At 40.4% G+C, this 18,459-nt stretch overlaps 2 protein-coding genes across 2 annotated transcripts; both read right to left on the reverse strand.

Moving 5' to 3' along the window:
* Positions 1-2,231: 2,231 nt before the first annotated feature.
* Positions 2,232-18,099, reverse strand: LOC140936904 (uncharacterized). The gene is made up of 6 exons (XM_073386408.1): positions 17,825-18,099; positions 16,412-16,819; positions 13,095-13,442; positions 5,668-5,856; positions 3,351-3,581; positions 2,232-2,708 (listed from the first exon to the last, which is right to left on the reverse strand). Exons 1-5 carry the CDS (start codon positions 17,921-17,923, stop codon positions 3,393-3,395), a joined length of 1,233 nt encoding a protein of 410 aa, XP_073242509.1. The 5' UTR covers positions 17,924-18,099; the 3' UTR covers positions 2,232-2,708; positions 3,351-3,392.
* Positions 2,364-3,356, reverse strand: LOC140936903 (collagen triple helix repeat-containing protein 1-like). The gene is made up of 2 exons (XM_073386407.1): positions 3,351-3,356; positions 2,364-2,708 (listed from the first exon to the last, which is right to left on the reverse strand). Exons 1-2 carry the CDS (start codon positions 3,354-3,356, stop codon positions 2,364-2,366), a joined length of 351 nt encoding a protein of 116 aa, XP_073242508.1.
* Positions 18,100-18,459: the final 360 nt, after the last annotated feature.

Consider the following 18,459-nt stretch of genomic DNA (forward strand, 5'->3'; position numbering starts at 1 on the left):
CCAGCGACTACCTGGATTATTAAACAGGGGAAAGGATATTTATTAAATACTTCATGGAAAGTGCGCGCGTACGGTGTTTAGGTACAAGTTGTACATGTGTGTTAACGTATCAGAAATCGAACGAGTGAGCGCAGAGGAAGCGAGTAGTAATATTTGTGATATAAAAACAAGGAGTGTCGAACTGTTAAGAGAATAGCTTAAGCTTTCGTCTTATTTTTTTCCTTTGTTTTGCAATTTTCTTCTGTGAATAAAATATACGAACCTTTCTATTCCAATAGGCCATTTGCACGATGGCGTCATTTTACTACTACGACCAGAATCCTTTTCGTTTTTCGTTTCATATTTAAATTTCGTTATCCCAGTGAGGTTTGAATGACAAAAGCCCTAATTAGCACAAGAAAGCGAAACCCTGAAGGATTCTGGTCGTAGTAGTAAAATGATGTCATAGTGCAAATGGCCTACTTATGAGCTCTTGTTCCATTTTTAACGAGAAAAATCTCCTTTATAGTCTCAACAAATCAATTTTTTTCGTAAAAACGAAGCTGCTGAAAGTACCAATTAAGGCTATGATCACACTATCCCGGACAGCTCTTGCGCCGGGCACGAAAATCATACGAGCTATAGCTTCTGTTCACACATAAGAAATGGTGATTTCGGCGCGATTTCTTAAGCTGTGCTGCGCCTCGCCGATCTCGAAAGTAAAACCTCTCAGATCAGATAGGTTCTGTACCCTCTTTTGGTGCAGTGTGAACAAGTATTCGGACCATAGCGGGAGTAAATAAGTAGGGGCGAGGACGGAATCTACTGACAAGGAAGTAAATCTGATTCAGGATCGGAGTGAGGGTCTAGGATTTAATTCGCCAAACCCTCTCGGCCAATTGCTCCGGCACGATGTTAGATGTACGTGTGTAAACGACTTAAGCTTGTTCCAGCTTTGTGCCATTGCCGTTCATACTATATCGAATCGGCGTTTCGTGTTGGCACGAAAAGCTACCCTGTAACGTGTGAACATAGCCTAAAGGCGAGAACTGTTAATTGGCGCGAAACCCACGCACCTCCGTGGGTTTTGGATTGCACGTATTATTTCCTCACGTGTGGAAAAACATCGTTGGAACCCCTGATTGGCTAGAACTTATTTGCGTCTGAAAGTTTACGCCACAGCTTTTCAGCGAGTTTATATCTCAGTATACGTATATATAATAAAAAAAATAGTTATTAAATTTTGTAATTAAATATGCTGTATTTAAATGACTGGAGGTAAAAAGTGTATGAAGCGGAATCATTCAAAGCAGCTAGGTTTGAGTCAATGAGTCAAACAAAAAGTACTCGAAAATCCGAAATAAAACTAGTAGTCGTCGAAAGGTTGAGAGAAATTTCACTCGAATTTAAAGCTATGCATGCACATCTGGATCGAAATTGGACCGTTTTAAATGAAGGTAGGAGCCCCAAGCTTGCCCAAGGTAAGACTTGCTGCAAACTTGCATTTTTGCGTAAATATGGCTTCACTTCATGTTTAAACTTTGCATTAACCCTGCAGTAGTCCTGATGTCACTAAATTTTGCCAAAATGTATCTGTGTTAAAAAGGACTACAAAAAAATTAATAAGGATAATACGCAGCTCAGTATGATTTTAACTTGAGTTCAATTGAAAACCGAAGATGACGATGATGCCAACTATTAACAGTGTATTAAAGCAGATCACCTTTGAGTTGTTCATCTAGAAAAAGCTTCTGCGTGGAAAATAATTAAATTGAAAAAAGTCGAGCCTGATTGTGTCTGGCTGAGACTGGAAAAGGCTAGAAATAGCTATTCATTAAAACCTTGCCTGAGAGGAACTCCTCTTAATTTCTCAGTAATGCGAGCACAGTACTAAAGAAATTCTTTTTAATGCAAAGTAACCGCAGTACCAAGGTGCATTACATGATGATTGTGATTCATGTGAAGTTCTTCAGGGCCCAGTATTCCTGGTACCGTTGTAAAATACTTCGGTCCTAGGCAAGTAAACACACAGAAGGAGTCTCTTTTCGGGTTTAAATTAACAAAAAAGAAGAATCGTTCGTTTGTTTTGTAGGAGAAAAAAAATGCTTTTCCCTTGTTTTAGGGCCTTTGGAATTCAGTTGTTGAGTTCCTTTATTTATGAAGCCATTTTGTTGAAGAAATAATAAAGACGTTAGTAATGTTTTACCAATGCTTATTCAGTTGTGAAAAGACGGTGAGTCGTAACAACTATCTGAAATCATGTATTTTCTAATATACATCCTTTTATTTTAAAAGCCTACCAACAAACCGAAAGTAGGCTGGCAGTAAAATTAACTGACACAGAGCCAAACGAGTACGTGTTTAAAGAGAATTTTGGAAATTTGTTACTGGGAACGAGGGACTTCTTCGATGATCAAACGAGACACAACACCCCAGCCTGTCACACCAGAGGCAAATCCCCAACCAGGGCAGTTACCACTGTTGATTCCAACGCGAATTTTTCCTTTGTGAATGTTGTTACAGTAACCCTCTAATGAGCCGGGAAGGTGATAATCATAGCCGTGTCGCCTCAACCAAAGCACGGTTTCAATGGACAGAGGTCCGCTGCATTCAGCGCCATTAAAGGTGATGAACCATCGCTTGCAGCAGTTGCTGCAGTACACTTGAAAGTTACCTTGATATAGAACGCGTAGAGCCGTATCACTTTTGTGTTTTATAAACAGGCAGTCCTGCAAAATACCAAGTAACTGTTTTTAGGGGACACTATATTCAGTCCAGTATACGTATGCCTGGTACAGATTTTGGATCCAATGGACTAAAGGTTATCAAATAGGTGATCAATAAAGACATTGAAAAACGCAGGAACCAATCTTTTTCCATGATGCAACACAATCGTACAGTACCCACTGTGCAATTAGCGGACATAAGAGAGTTCTGAAATTTCTCATTCTGTCGAGTACCTGAATGTTTTGGCTACGGCGATATTAAATAACATTTGACCAAGGGAAAAAATTTTCACTTATTAAGCACTTGTTGTAGCTTTGAAACAAAGAAACTCCAGACTTTGTACCATTTTTCCAGACTTTACCCTCTTTTTTCCAGACTTTTTCCAGGTCCAGAAAATTTTTTGCAAATTTCAAGACTTTTTCAGAGAATTGGCCACTACTTCAACTACCACCACCACCACCACCGATCCCAGTGCCAAAAGCAATAGTAATATCAATAATAAATAATATTTTGAATAAGATCAGAACGATTTATTCGAGATTCCAGAAGCGTGGATGTCCACGATCAGACAGCATAACTTGAAGCGTTGTGATGAATTGTTGCCAGGTTATGATTGTTATTACAAAATAGCTTTTCTTACTTACCATCATTAGACCAAATTGCCCGCCCTGCTTCTTAGTCACACACTACTTCCAGTTCCTTTGATCAACAGCAACAAAACTTTGTACGGCTTCCCCTTTTGTCCCTTGGGGACCTGCCACGCCCTTCTCGCCTTTGGCACCATCTCGACCGTCGCGGCCTGGTAACCCGTTATGTCCATTTACACCATTGCGACCGGGAAGACCGGGTGATCCTCGCATGCAGATGTTGGAGGTCTGTATTGTGTCAAGATAACGAATAAGAAGGTTAACTAGCCAGCCACGTACTTTACCAATCCACACACCATTGGGCCTCTCCCGCACTTAAAGATTTAACCCGAAGACAGGAAAAGAGACATCTTTGAATTATTCTTTTTTATCGACTGTAATTAGGCAAATGACCACAAATTTAGCGAAAGCTGAATAATCGATGATACAAAACAGAAGAATCTCAGCCACCCTAATGTATGTTTGCTTGAAGACGTCAGCAGAAGTGCTACACTCGCGATGATTTCGCTAGTATAATGTTATGCTTAGAATCACCGCGTTAAACTTCCAGTTAATGATAGCGGGGCTCCCGAGCGCGCGTGGGACAGAGCCCCATACTCATGGAATATGGTCAGCCTCTTTTCGTTTGGTTGTCACGTGATTGACCGAGCGTACGTACGTACGTACGCGTCTACAGATTGTACGGGTGGGGTAGGGGAGACTATCAAAAGGAAGGGAGGGGTGTCTCAGGCTTGTCTTGGCAAGTTCAAATCTTTAATATAGGACATTAACAATATGGTCAATTGACAGCTGTCAAAACAGGATAGCCACTGACCAGTATCCCATGACCATATCGCAGGCTCATGTGTCAACTCATCGAGGTGACGTGATTTATTTGGAAGCTGTCCGCTGACCAGTTAATTGTTTTACTAGATCGCGAACAACGTTCAATCTCATACTTTTACTAGTTTGGGAGAACAGGAAAACTGATAATGCACACATATTGGACATCAATGTTTCGATCAATTGACAGCTGTCAAAACAGGGTACCCGCTGACCAGTATCACTTGACCGTATCGCGGGCTCATGTGTCGACCCATCGAGGTCAAGTATTTTTTTGAAGTTATCCGCTGACAAGTAAACAGGTTTTCAAGTGATCGCAGGCTCAAGTTCAATTTTTTTCTAAATTCATATGAAATATGTTGTGTTTATGTGCTGCACAATTAAAATTTTGATTGCAAACTGACCTCGGACGCGAAAATTCAGCCAGCTGTTACAGGCAGGGAAGACAGTTGCTTTTGACTTTTCTCACCATGGTCATGCGTTGGTCACGCTCTACGTCCAATTTTTATGCTCTGATTGGTCAAAATTTGACAGGTGAGTTCATGCAGAAAATTTATGCAGCATCTTGAATCTTGTTCACTTTGACAGCTGAGGCTGACAGAGTTTTGTGTCAACTTGTGATGTTTTTAACTCTCTTTATCCACTGGATGTACAAAATGAAATTCAGCTGCTATCAGAAGTCTTCTGTTATTCATGGCTAGTTTGTTTTTATTGGGTTTTTGGTTGAGAAATACGTCGCTTGTCAAAGTCGGAAATCCGATTTCGGATGGCATCGTTTTCGTTTTCAACTTGCTTGATGCGTAAGAGGGTTGCAAAGTCTGAAGCGATACTGACTTTACTTGATACCGTTCAGGAGCTGCATTTCAATTGGTAAGCCAGAGAAATTATTGTATTTGATGTTTGTTTTTTGTATCTATTTTAATGAAGTCGAGCGTAGTTTATGCAGGTATTTAGTTTATGCACGTTTGCAAGATTTGAGCGGTCTGACCGAGTATCAGGTTTGATATAATCTAACAGAACTTTAAAAAGCCTTTAGATAGTTTCTCACCGCAAATAGAAACAAAACGTTCCAAAGAATATTTAGTTATAATTCTGGCCGGAAAAGAAAGCTTTGAGCGATTTCCCTACCTCGAGTTCGTCTTTGAAAAAAGCAAACACCGGGAAGCCGGCTTAAAACATAAACTTAAGCTTGAAGCTTGAAGACTCAGGATATTTAGGGACACTTTATTAATACTTGTCTTCCTGAATAAAAATTGTTGTCTCTGTATATGTTTCACCGAATTATATTTCTTTTATTGATTGTTAGTAGTCTCTCTTGTAATTTTAATTGCTGTGCCGATTGTTTTCAGTCGTTCAGTGAACATCGTTTGCAGGAGTACTCAAAATGCCGCGCGTTAGACCATTAAATAAAAAATAAACATAATATTCTAGTACGAACGGATATGACGAGATTAACAACTGCGAGGCCATTGTTACTTACTGATCACTTTACCTTAACCTCAGACGACGCATTTTTGGCATTATGAACCGCAGCATAGTCTGATGGCGCTAAGTAAAAAATTAAAATCAGAATCGTGGAGATGGCTTCTTTGACTTCTTTCATGACGAGGGCCCGAATGACTTGTGGGGTAAATGAATTTCTTACGGGATGTTCACGCCGGCAGGATAATCGATCTTTTGACTTGATTGCAGTAGGATGTAAAATTTAAGATAAGCTTTAGAAGGATGGTGAGCTGTGTGCGGGATATTTCTTGTTGTCAAAGACACAAAGACGGATACTGGTCGTACGCCACGTCAACCGACTTAGAGGAACACGATGTCTGATAGAGGAACTTCTCATTGTAAATTGAAAGTTTGCTCAGTTGAGAATACGCTACTTCCTTGTCTTGACACAAAGGCAAAGCAAGAAAATCATGAATTGACGTCCAACTCAGTGTTGTTGCTGAAAAATTCACAAAATTTCTATTAAAGAACTTATTTCCTAACAGAGATCGTCGATAATCGTGAAAAAAATTATCAGGTTAGTGGAAATACCTTGGTGAATCAAGTCCCTCAGAAAGCTGGAATTTTAAATAAGTTCAAAATACTACGCGTCTTGAATGCATGCATATTTTTTTTCAATAACCATGTCAACGGGTCCGGTTGACATTAAAATTTCTAGTTTGCTCGTATATAATTTCCTTTTTTTGTGTGTTATTTGCCCGTAAAAATAATTGGCTGCTAATTACGTTTTTAAGAGCTACCCATTTTCCGAATTCCAAAGTCACTCTAACTTTTGATCTTTGTCATGATCAAAGGTGTGGGGAAACCTTGCAAAAAGAGTTCTGAGGTTTCGCTACACCTTATCTTTAATCGAAGACTAAATCGTGTTGTAGAACTCGACGTTTGTAATACCATTTAAGTCGTCAAGAATATTAACCAACAACAATAAAAAAATAGCAACATGAACATTTGAATTTAATTTTTACGGATATGAATGACTTCTGCGAAACGAATGAATTTTACTTCGAAAGATTTAAATGTACTAAAAATGGGTCATCCTTTTCGCGAATGCTCTTTATTTTAAAACTACTCATACCAGTACGGCTTACAGAAACCATAAGATAAAATTTTAAGTCTCAAAAGCTATCGCTGGATGTAAAACTGGGGTCTTTGTCAAAGAACTTCCGTGTATTACATTTCCAATATTCATATGATACATTCAGTGTACAAGAAAGAAACGTGATTGTGGTGTTATTAATTTTATTAATTTCAGCGACCTTCTTATATTATGAACATGGGTCAAAATTATGGGAAGAAACCTGAAGATTGAATGACACCGCAGCATAAAAAGGACATCACAACAAATTTATGACTCAAGAGTACTCGGTGCAGGAAATCTTCATTTTGCCATTACTTCCGTGTTCTTTGTAGAGCCTATCAAATATAACATAAATTCCTGCTTTCTATTCCTTTTGCTCGACTTATTTGAATTCCGATAAATAAATCTTCTTGTATACTTACCACAGCGGAGAGTTCAATAGCACAGACAGTTCCTCTGGCTTTTCTTCGATTGTAAAATGAATCATTGAACCGTCGCGACTTCAGGTCGACGCTGTGGCCTGACGAGAGAGGATAAAGTAATACTTTCGTGTTTTAATTCCATGACGTCTTTTAGAAAAACTCGTGAAGTCTTGCTTGATTGATACCTTAACGATCTTTTATTGGAAGAAAAATTTGTGCTACCGGCTATCACTCCAGTTTCTCTAAGAAAAGCCAAATTTCTTCGAGGGAAACTTGAGGGTATGATCGGAGTTCAGGTTATCAGCTATTTGTTGCCAGACTTTTCCCCTTTCCGTTGTTCTTGCTATAAAACGATATAGGTGGTTATGTTATGAGAACTTCACATGCTAAGGCGAGATTTTGATCTTCAGACCACTAAAACGCTGAACTGAAAATGAACAAAATAAAATCATAAAAGTTAATAAACGAACCATGACGACTTGTTCAAGATCTCAATTTTCTCCGACATGTTCAAGTTTATTACAAGCCTAGATTTTTGTTTTCAATAATTTTTATTTTTCTCGTCTCTTAAATTTTTAAAATACTATCCTAAAGCGATAACGTTGTCCCTTTAAAAATAAGCAGTTATAGTATTACATTTGTGTCGAAAGACTCTGCCCTTTCATTCTCAGTTAAGTTGCCACCAAAGCACTGAACCCAAAAGGCTTGATAGCAAAAAATAAGAGTCAATCTTGAGAGAACGCCACACTAAAAACACTTAAATGTGTCTCTTGAAGTAAAATGGATCGAAAATCCTGTACGAAAAGCAATTTCTGCACCGAAAACAAGAAAACCAACTCACCGTTTAACGAGGCGGCCAAACTTCTAGTTTTCACCGTCGCCACTTCAGGTCGATTCTATGGCATTATCCTAATTATTCCGAGAATTGAACTTTTCAGTTCCGGTTGACGTCCTCCTCGGCCGCGTCCAGAGTATCTTAAGGTCCCTATTTCCTTGGAATACAACATGGAGAGCTGTATCGTCTTTAAGTTTAGTAAATTGGCAATCCTGAAAACACAGCATTAAATTATTGTTAGCAAGTAGAGCCACAAAGAACACCATGAAATGTGATTCACATTGTTATTCAAATCGTAATGTTTGGTTACTAGCAATGTTATGACTTAGTTCAGAGAGTTAATCACAGTCTTAGAGCCACCGATATAACGCAAAGAGCGATGTGTATATTGATTTTGGCACACATATAACCGGCCAAAAATGTCACTGAAAGTAAATGACTGAGGAATCCCTTGAGTCATCTGCCCTATGATTATTTCCGTACCTCATACACCAAATCATTCATAGATTTCTAATGCCACATTTATATCGTGCGCCACGTACCCGAGAAAGCCTTACCCAACTCTCGGCTAGCCAACTGACTTCACTTCATTGTGAAAAAAATTTAGCCGACAACAGTTTATGGCGATCAAGCATGTTGTCTAATAGAGGGCGGGGGGGGGGGGGAGGGGGAGTGTAGAAGGGAACTCCAGGTGTAACCCTCGATCAGGCGGTCCTTCTTACCTTGCAGGCCCCTTTGCCTGTGTGACGAAGAAGAAAAAGAAGAAGAAGAAGAATGAGGAGGAGGAGAAGGAGGAAGCTAGGAGAAGGAAGTGCAGTGCAATCCCTGGCTACGCTTTACCCCACAGTAAGGCTTAACCTTTAAAGACAGGTCCTGAAAAATATCCACTCCAGGGTGTGGACCCCCTGTCCTACCTGATCTGTACTCCACCCAGGAGGGCCACCTTTCCTGGTTCCTATTAGTTCCTAGTGACTGGGGGATATGGGCCTCACCCCCAGAGACTATCAGGACTCGTATCCAGGGTTGCTATCCCCGGTACCATTCGATCTTGTCTCCCCCCAGAAGGGCTTCTCTCCTGATCCCCTTACCCCTAGAGTCTAAGCGCGTCCCTGCCACCAGAATTTTGCCCATTACTTTTGTGTGTTTTCTGTGTATATCTGGCATGCAGAACCTTTATGCGTAACCACCGCCAATTGGAAAGTTTATTAATTTTAGATCCTGAAAACACAGCATCATATTGTCAGCGATCAGAACTACCGTATACAGCGTAAGTGAAATGTGACTTATATTGTTATTTAAATCGTGATGTATGTCCAGTTGCAATTTTACGACTGTGTTGAGAGTGTAGATAACGGTCCCAGAATAGACACTTATCGGATGAGGTGTTTGGTGTTACCCAGAATAAGTAAGGTAGAGGTATGTGTTTCGACCGAAGCTGATATCCTTTGCCGAGTTTTAGTAAGTATGATTAATTTACCATATTCTCAAGAATACGCGAATTACAATATGTTTTATTACTAATAAAAGTACAAATAACTAAAGTTTACAAGAAAGAAGCTGGGACTGGTATACAATCGTTAAACATGTCTAAAGTTACAAAAATGTAAGCATTATAAGACCTGTAATGACCTGCAAGTTCCAACGCTAAAACCTTTCGATAAGAAAACGTTCAGTCCTCCTAAATTCGAAAAGATTTTGAGAATTCGAGTTTATTCCTGATGTCACAAAAACTTCATCCAACAATTGTTTGTTTGAAGACCGAAGTCATATAATTACAACTGTTTTATTGTGCATTATTTTGAAGAAAATAACGACAAACACACCATCACACGCAACACAGTTTGAGGTTGCTCTTGGAAGTCATGCTCTGCCCGCGCAACCTACAGATTTTATCAACGTCCACCCCACGGGTCCCTTTTGTCATGCCCGACTCCCCGTGGCTGATCAAAAGGATCGCGGCCTCTCGAAACCACATTGGTCAGATATCTGCTAGCAGATACAGATAATTAAATGACTAATCTGTAAGTTGCTCTGATTTCCAAAATTAACTGTAGGCTCTTAGCCAATGAGATAGTGAGTACAATGCAAAGCAATCACCGATATCACGCAGGGAGCGTTGTGTGTATTCATTTACAGACACACGTGTAACTGGCTAAAAAAATGCCACTAAAAGAAAAAGAAGAGTCTGTAGAGTCCTTCACTTATATCGGAATTGCAAGCTGCAGGAAATTTCTCTCCCTGCCTCATTCACCCGCCATCATTTTAAGGGGCTGTCTATATGGAGGGAGGAAGATCCTAGCAGCAGGAAAATCCTACAAGGCGGATCGTCCTAGCCCCACATGTTTTCTGTATTTAGTTTACATGCAAAGGGTTGTGCTTGTTCCTAGCGCTAGGATCTTCCTAGCACTATGAAGATCCTTACACCACGTTAAATGCTTTTGCTAAGAAGGTACTAGGACTAGGGATAAACCAGACAAAAATGGCGGCGGGCCGTTCAGTGGATAGCTATGGCAAGAAAGCGCACAATTTCTTTTGGCGTTACTAGTTGTAAAGAACTGTCTGCCATCTGCAGCTGGTGAAAAGTAGTTATTAACGCTGCCTAGTAAAGAAAGCAAAAGGGCCCTAAATGACATGTTTGTTATTATCGCCCGCCAATTCTTTCTCTACTTTTTATTCACGCGGACTAAAATTTCTGCATGTAAACCCAACGCAAAGTTATTCCGCCTTCTGGGATCTTCCTCCCTCCATATAAACAGCTGTTGAGTATTCTAAGGCCCCATTCATATGGTCTAGAGTACTCAAAACACCTCTTTCTCAGAGTGGCTCTCGGCCAGCCAAGAGACTTCACTTTATCGTTGAACAATTCAACCGACAGTTTCACTCATATGACGATCGTGATCTTGTCTTGTGGGGAGGGGAAAGGGAAGGTGAGGGTAATATACCCGGGGTCGGCAGCATATTAATTTTTTTCAAACCACCATTTTGTTCGGGTTACCTGAGACATCTGACGGTAAGCTGTGTGCTACGTAAAGCCAAGGTTATGGTTTAAAAACTGAATTTTGTATTAGACGAGTTTAGTTCAAGTTTCTGATACCCACAACTAGTGATTTTATGAAGGAGCGAAACTTAGATATAAGGTGTAACACGACTGCGTTCGGAGTTATGAAAGATTCAAGTAGGGTAAATTTTGAATTTCCTACTATGTCCGTTACAAATTAAGTTTAAAACAAACAGCCAACTAAGTCACTGAGTAAAGAAGTGAAGTCTTATTTCAAAGACCCTATTAAGACGAATTAGACCGTTCATATTCCCCCTATTTTTTCGTGAGATCGTCGAGATATAGCGCGTCTCACCGTTAATGGCGGCCATCTTGATTTTCCAATATACCGAGGGGGCGGGCGGCGGGCGGCGGGGATTATGGCTCTAGGGGGCCCCGTCCCGCCTCCGCCTCCGCCTCCTAAGTAGTTTTGAAACTCATGCAAGATGGCAGCTCGTAACGCAAAGCGCTCGATCTCGACAATCTTGCGGAAAAATAAAGGACTGTGAACAGTCTAAAGACGAACTAAAGACAAGGATATCTGGACAAATATGGACTAGGACATTTGACAAAAGTTTGCGAATTGCTATAATTAGGTCCAGTACAACCGACTCTGAATAAAGAATTGTCTCCCGCTCACCTGAATAAAGCCAACATCACGGCCGTCAGCCTTTTTCCACGCGCACTGCTTTCAGTTCCTTTCTTCATCAGCGATCTTTCCCGCTTGTCCTTTTATACCACGTGGTCCATGTGGAGCTGCCACTTCTTTTTCACCCTTAGCACCGCCTCGACCATCCTCGCCGGGTAATCCATTATGCCCATTTCGTTCCGAAATACCAGGTGATCCTTGCGCGCACATACTGGGGTCAGGTCTGTGCAAAAAATATATATTTGGTTAGATCAAACACAAGCAAAACAGCCTACAAATTAATAATATCTATAAATAAATAAATAAACAAATACGAACAAGAAGATGCGGAACGGCTGGGATGACGGCACTAAGACCACTGTGGTATGTAAAATCCACGCGTGGAATAAAGAAATAAATCTTTCTTGTTTCGGAAGACTCAGTTTAAGCTCGGTGAGTCGTTAATTAATAAACCTTGTGGAAATCTTCCAAGTCTTGATCACCTTTCAAATGTAATAATTTATCGTATTTCACTTCATCCTACGTTGGCTGGGGCGACTGTGCTGGCGCTTCGGATGTAAACGATCAGACAAAACAGCAGCACCAACTTTATTAAAGCCACACCGCCGATTGTTCCAATCATTTTGTTGTTGGTTTCGGATACTTGCAGACCAACCGATAAGAGTTCAAAATGAAACCTTCGTTTAACCGTGTCTGGTGAGCTAAACTCAAGAAACATCCATGACGTTACCTTTTTAACCCTCGAGAATGACAAAAATATAATGACCCTTCAAAGCAAAATATTTTTCCTTACAAGGAAATATCCATGAAAAATAATTTGGGATCGCAAAAAACTTGTCAGGGTCAGGCTGAGACCGTACACGCTGAGGTATCTTTTTACAACACCCCGCAGTACTTAAGATACAACTTGATAAAGAGTAAATGCCTCCACCTGGCCCAGTTAAAGCTACAATACGAACGAGGTGTCGAATGCTCTTAAGAAAATAATCAGAAAGGCGGACGCTCTGGCAAGCCTCAACCCCGCTTTTAGCAGTCTGACTTTACAGGTTTATTTAGAAAACGGAAAAGACCCATTGGAGACCCTCAAATAGATCTCGCTTTAGCCCAGAATCGAACTTACAAGGTAAGCAAGCAAAAGGGGCACCGTGCTGCGAAACAGACATCGTTGGCTGCAAAGACTCGCTGCACTTAGTAAAGAGAAAAAAGTAAAAATAAAAAAAAAGTGAGCATGTAGTTTGATTATAAATATTTTAATGAAAGAGTTAAACAAAGGCTCTCAGTTGCGTGTCGATTAAATTTATGCCTAACATTTTTTTTATCAATTTTCAACGCCCAACATGACTCTACAAGCACTTAGCTATTGTAGAATGTTGTTGAGATGGGATGGATTCGTTACTGCTGGGAGCCAGGAACTTCTTCGATAATCAAACGAGACACTGACATCCATCCCGTGTTACCATCAGAGTTTCCATAACCGGGACAGTTTCCAATGTTGATGCCAACGCGGATATTCCCTTTTCTGATGTTTTCACAGTAGCCCTCTATTGCTCCAGGTCTATAGTCCTCTGTGTTTCTATTTTTGATCCACAGAGCTGCGTCAATAGGCAGAGGTCCGCTACACTCGGCGCCGTTGAAAGTGATGAACCATCGCTTGCAGCAGCTACCGCAATTTTCCAGATGGATATTTCCTTGGAATACAACATGAAGAGTTGTATTGTCTTTAATTTTAGTAAACTGGCAATCCTGAAAACACAGCATTATATATTGTTAGCGACCACTGCCACACAGAACACCGTGAAATATGATTCACGTTATTGTTCAAATTCTAACGTCTGTTCTGTTGCAATTTTGTGACTATGTTCAGAGAGTTAATTAAGGTCTTAGAGCCACCGATATAACGCAAAGAGCGATGCGTATTTTTACTTTGGCAAAACATATAACCGCCCCCAAAAAATTTCACTGAAAGTAAACGACTGATGATTGCCTTAAGTCCTCTGCTCTACGATTTTTTCCTTAGCTCATACACCACATCATTTCTAAATTTTCAAATGGTACATTTATATCGGTCGGGAACCCGAGACAGCCCTACCGAACTCTCGGCTAGCCAAATGACTTCAGGTCATGGTAGTTTATCATTACTGCATACCGATATAACGAAAAGAGCGACGCGTATATTTATCTTGGCACACATATAACAGGCAAGAAAAATTACCCTGAAAGTTAGTGAAAGAAGAATCCTGTTGAGTCGTCTGCTCTACGATTCCTTCCTTACTTATCAACACTGCCGTATTCTAAGGCCACATTTATATGGTCTCGGAAACCCCAGCCACCCCTACCTCAGATTGACCCGCGGCTATGCAACTGAATTCACCTCATCGTTAAAAAATTCAGCCGACTGCAGCTTATATGACAGTCGCAATCTTGGCTAGTGGGGGAAGGGATCAGGGAGCTTGAGGGAGGGGGTACGTGGAGAAGGCAAGACGAGGCAACCTGAGGTGTAACCTGCGATCAGGCGGCCTTTCTTCCTTTCTTCCTTCTGCACTCCCCGCAAACAACTCCTGGTCCCAGGTGTCTCGAGGTGGGGTTGTCTAGTCTCAGCAAAAGGCGCAACTATTTTTTCTCACTAAACATTTTGTTCACGCTACCTAGACTACCTAGGACAACTCGCGGTCAGCTGTGTGCTCCCTATAGCAAAGTTCATGGCTTACAAAAAGGGATTTTCTATCAGATGAGTTCATTTTAGGTATCTGAGGCCCACAACTAGTGATCGAATGAACAACCGAAATTCCAATAACATTAGATTGTAAGAGGTTGCGTTCGAAGTTATGAAGGGTAAACTTTGAATTTCCCTTTATTTTCGCGTTAAGGTTAGTTGAAAAAGAGTCAAACGCAACATTATGAACTAACTAAAGAAAGTTTTATTTAAAAAAAAGACTCTATTTAATCGAGTAAAAGAATAAGAATAACCAAGGAAAGGAAACTAAGGGCTGGAACATTTGAGAAGTGTTTCTAAATCTCTCTTAGGTTGAAGAATCATGGCCTTATCTATCAAATGTGACTCCCTCGCCTCAATTTTTATTGCCCTCAATTTTTTATCGACTCTAAAAAAGAAATTTTGTAATTTTTCTCCCATGCAGTCACCTTAGAGGGTGCGAATGGGGTTAACAGTTAACTGATATATGGCCAAAAAACAGTAGTTAACTGATAATTGGCCAAAAAATTAGTAGCTAACTGATAAATGAAAAGTTAACAGTTAAGTGATATTATGTTAATGTTAATGAAAGCAACAAAGTTTTGCAAACAGAAATGCTATTTTCTGACAATTTTCGGTCCCGCTGATGACCAGGTGGCACATTAACTGATATTACTATGTGCGAAAGGCACAGCCACCAGGGCAGTACCTGACAAACAGAAAGCGTAAGTCAAAGAGCTGGTTATACACAACTCGACGAATAATTCGTCTTCTGATATTAACAAGATTTCCGGGTTCGGAAAAGGAAAATACTGTTTTTACGGGCCCAAAAGATCGTCAAGTTAAATATTACCCAAATAAAAAAGCTGTAACTCTTAACCTTGGTTCTGGCTAAAAAGAATTTTCTGAGGGTTCAAAGAAATCAGCAGTCTTTATTCCAAGTACATGGAATTTGTACTTACGAGAAATCTTTTTTGTAACTGATGTTGGAGTTCTAACTATTGAGACCCTTTTAATAGAAAGAAAAGCTCGTGTTAAAACCGGTCTTGCCGAAACGCATGTTTCGGCAGTTTCATTTCTTATAACCCTTGGATACCTTTATGAGGCTTTTGAAATACGCGAATAAGGTACGTCTGCGAAAAAGGTAACATTACGGAAGAGGATGTCGACAAAATCTGTATCGATGTAAAAAATCTTCTGCCAACGCAGGTGGAAAACCTACATGCGGTTTCTCACTTCAACACAAAACATTTAGTGCTTTGAACTACGCCCAAGACCTTAGAACCACAGTAAAGGAATCGCTTAAAAGAACTACGAGTTCGAAGAAGGCTACACTCACGAAATTAAAGTCGAATTGTCCCGTGTCAAATACTTTCATGCCTTTGTCAGCACTCTCAACTATGTCTCTCCCATTGGTGCAAACAGTGATTGAATTCACCAATCGAATTCCAAAAATAATGGTCCATTTTTGTCATTTAAGACTATATATTGGCATTGATCAGTAATGTTTCTCGTCGTCTGTTGCAATGGATTGCAAGGATTAAATGAATGGATTGAAACTTAGGCCAAAAACAAGATACAGGACATACAGCAACCATATAAGTACAAGCCTGAAAGTGCCGAGGAAGGTGAATTTGAAGTAGTTTACAGCAGGACATGCATGATCATGTCGGGAAGATCAGCACGAGATCATGACTGGTGCGTCTGGATCTACGAGGCTGGTGTCATATTGATGGTTATACGACTTATATTTTCAGTTACTAATAAATTGTACTAGTGGCAGAGTTCATGTAAATTTATTCCTTGATTTTATTAGGGCCTACCCCCAAAAGTGATAGACTTGCTGAAAGAGGGAAAATTCGGTTATGACGGAATAATATTCCCTGTAGGAAAGTGAAAGTTAATAGCCAACCAAAATTAGTAGTTAACTGAGAATTGGCCAAAAAATAGTAGTTGACTGATATTTGGCCGAAAAAATAGTAGTGAACTGAGATTTGGGTACTCCCATTAGCACCCTCACCTTAATAAGGCCAATATCTTTGTTTTCTTGCTTTTTCCACGCACATTGTTTCCAGTTTCTTTGTTCAGCAGCGACCTTTCCAACTGGTCCCGCTTCTCCTTTAATACCACGTGGTCCAGGTGGACCAGGCACACCCTTCTCACCCGCTTCTCCTTTAAAACTACGTGGCCCAGGTGGCCCTGCCACACCCTTCTCACCCGCTTCTCCTTTAACAGCACGTGGTCCAGGTGGCCCTGCCACACCCTTCTCACCCGCTTCTCCTTTAAAACCACGTGGTCCAGATTGACCTGGCAAGCCTTTCTCACCCTTTGCACCATCTCGACCGTCACGGCCTGGTAACCCATTATGTCCATTCACACCATTTCGTCCGGGAAGTCCAGTTGCTCTTTGCGCGCACAAACTGGGATTCTGTGAAATAGATAATTTGTAAGACCAAACGAAAGCAAAACACAGCCTAGATATTGCGTGGCACTCGAAATATGAGGGTGTGTTAAATAAAAAAGTATGGTTATCTAATCTAAAATAACTGATTGACGCACATATATTGAATAAAAATCACGCAACTCCTTCTAGTTTGGATGTTCATTGCGCCTTTTCCAGGATGGCCCTTTAAGGAATTGTATATAAAATGCCCAGCCAGCAGTGAAAAAAAAGTGTCGCAAAAGTTGTTTTTAGATTAAAAAAAAAAAAAAGTTAGGGGAAACAAGTCGCATCCATCAATAACAAGGGACCGCGGAGCAAGGTGAAAAGTGGGAGGGCTGACAATTGAATATAATTTTTTCATATTCAAAATCGAAAAAAGGAATAAAATCATAGTATTTGATTTGCAAAAAGCAGTGGCGGGGGCCCAAAAAGTGGTGGGGCCGCGGCCCTACCAACCCCTCCCCCTCCGCGGTCCCTGATAACCAAGAAAACAAATTAAAAGTTTAAAAGTTTAAGTCAGTGGTTGACCTTGTTTTAAAGGATGCGGAAAAAGAGTCACAATCCGAAATGGAAAAAGTCTCGCTTTTTCCTAAGTTAGGTAAAAATAAAATAATGAATAAATGAATAAAACGAAATTTAAGAAGATACTGAAGGTCAACGATGACACCACTCAGACCACATACGCAAAATCCACGCCCTAAGTAAACAAAGAAAGTCTTCCTCGTTAATTAATAAATAAAGTGGAAATCTTCCAAGAATTCGTAGGTGGTTGCCCTTTTATCGTATTAAGCATTTTTTAATAAATATGTCAGGAAGCTTCCGTTGTCCGCGATGCGTCGTGGAGAGTACTGTGAGAAGTAAGAAGGAACACTGTGATGACATAACTTAAAGCCATGTTATAGCTGGTAATCGAAAGTTTTTTCCCCAGAAGAAACAAAGATTGTCTTAATCATATTTCAAATGTAATAATTTATCGTATTTTAATCCTACCTTGGCTGGGGCGACTGTGCTGACGCTTCGGATGTAAAAGAAGAGACAAAACAGCAACACCAACTTCATTACAGCCACTCCGCCGGTTGTTCCAAACATTTTGGTCTTGGTTTCAGGCAAATGAAGACCAACGGAAGAGCTCAAATGAAACAACCGTTTAATCGTGTCTGTTGAGCGTGAATGGCAAACAACTCTCGAAACATCGATGACTCCACCTTTTTAATCCCCTCGAGAATGACAAGAATGGAATGATTCTACAAAGCAAAATGTTTTTCCTTATAGGGAAATGTTCATGAGAGTAATTTGAGACCGCAATAACATTTCACAGGCAGGCTGAAGCCATAGGCATTGAGGTACCTATTCACTATGCCCCTCAGTGAAGTGCAAATGCCTCCACCTGGCCCAGTAAAGCTCTTATACCAACAAGTGGACGAATGACTGTTTTAGTCAGTTATCAACCTCGTCCGATCCCCTTGGGTCCCTTTTGTCATACCCGAATCCCCGTCGAAGACCAAAAGGATGGCGGCCTCTATAAACGAGATTGGTCAGTTATTAGTTATCTGATACCAGATAAAGATAAATTACTAATCCGTATGTTGCAACTGAGAGTTGCTCTCATTTCCAAAACTGTAGGG

The sequence above is a fragment of the Porites lutea genome, chromosome 5 (assembly GCF_958299795.1).
Source record: "Porites lutea chromosome 5, jaPorLute2.1, whole genome shotgun sequence".
Lineage (NCBI taxonomy): Eukaryota > Metazoa > Cnidaria > Anthozoa > Scleractinia > Poritidae > Porites > Porites lutea.

Bases quoted from the DNA above. Each gene is read 5' to 3' on its own strand.
- LOC140936904 (XM_073386408.1), bottom strand. From the start codon at position 17,923: ATGTTTGGAACAACCGGCGGAGTGGCTGTAATGAAGTTGGTGTTGCTG. The intron at 16,820-17,824 runs GTAGGATTAAAA...TCTATTTCACAG, and splicing joins GCACAGTCGCCCCAGCCAAG to AATCCCAGTTTGTGCGCGCA. The intron at 5,857-13,094 runs TAACGAATCCAT...ACTGCAATCAAG, and splicing joins AAGTTCCTGGCTCCCAGCAG to TCAAAAGATCGATTATCCTG.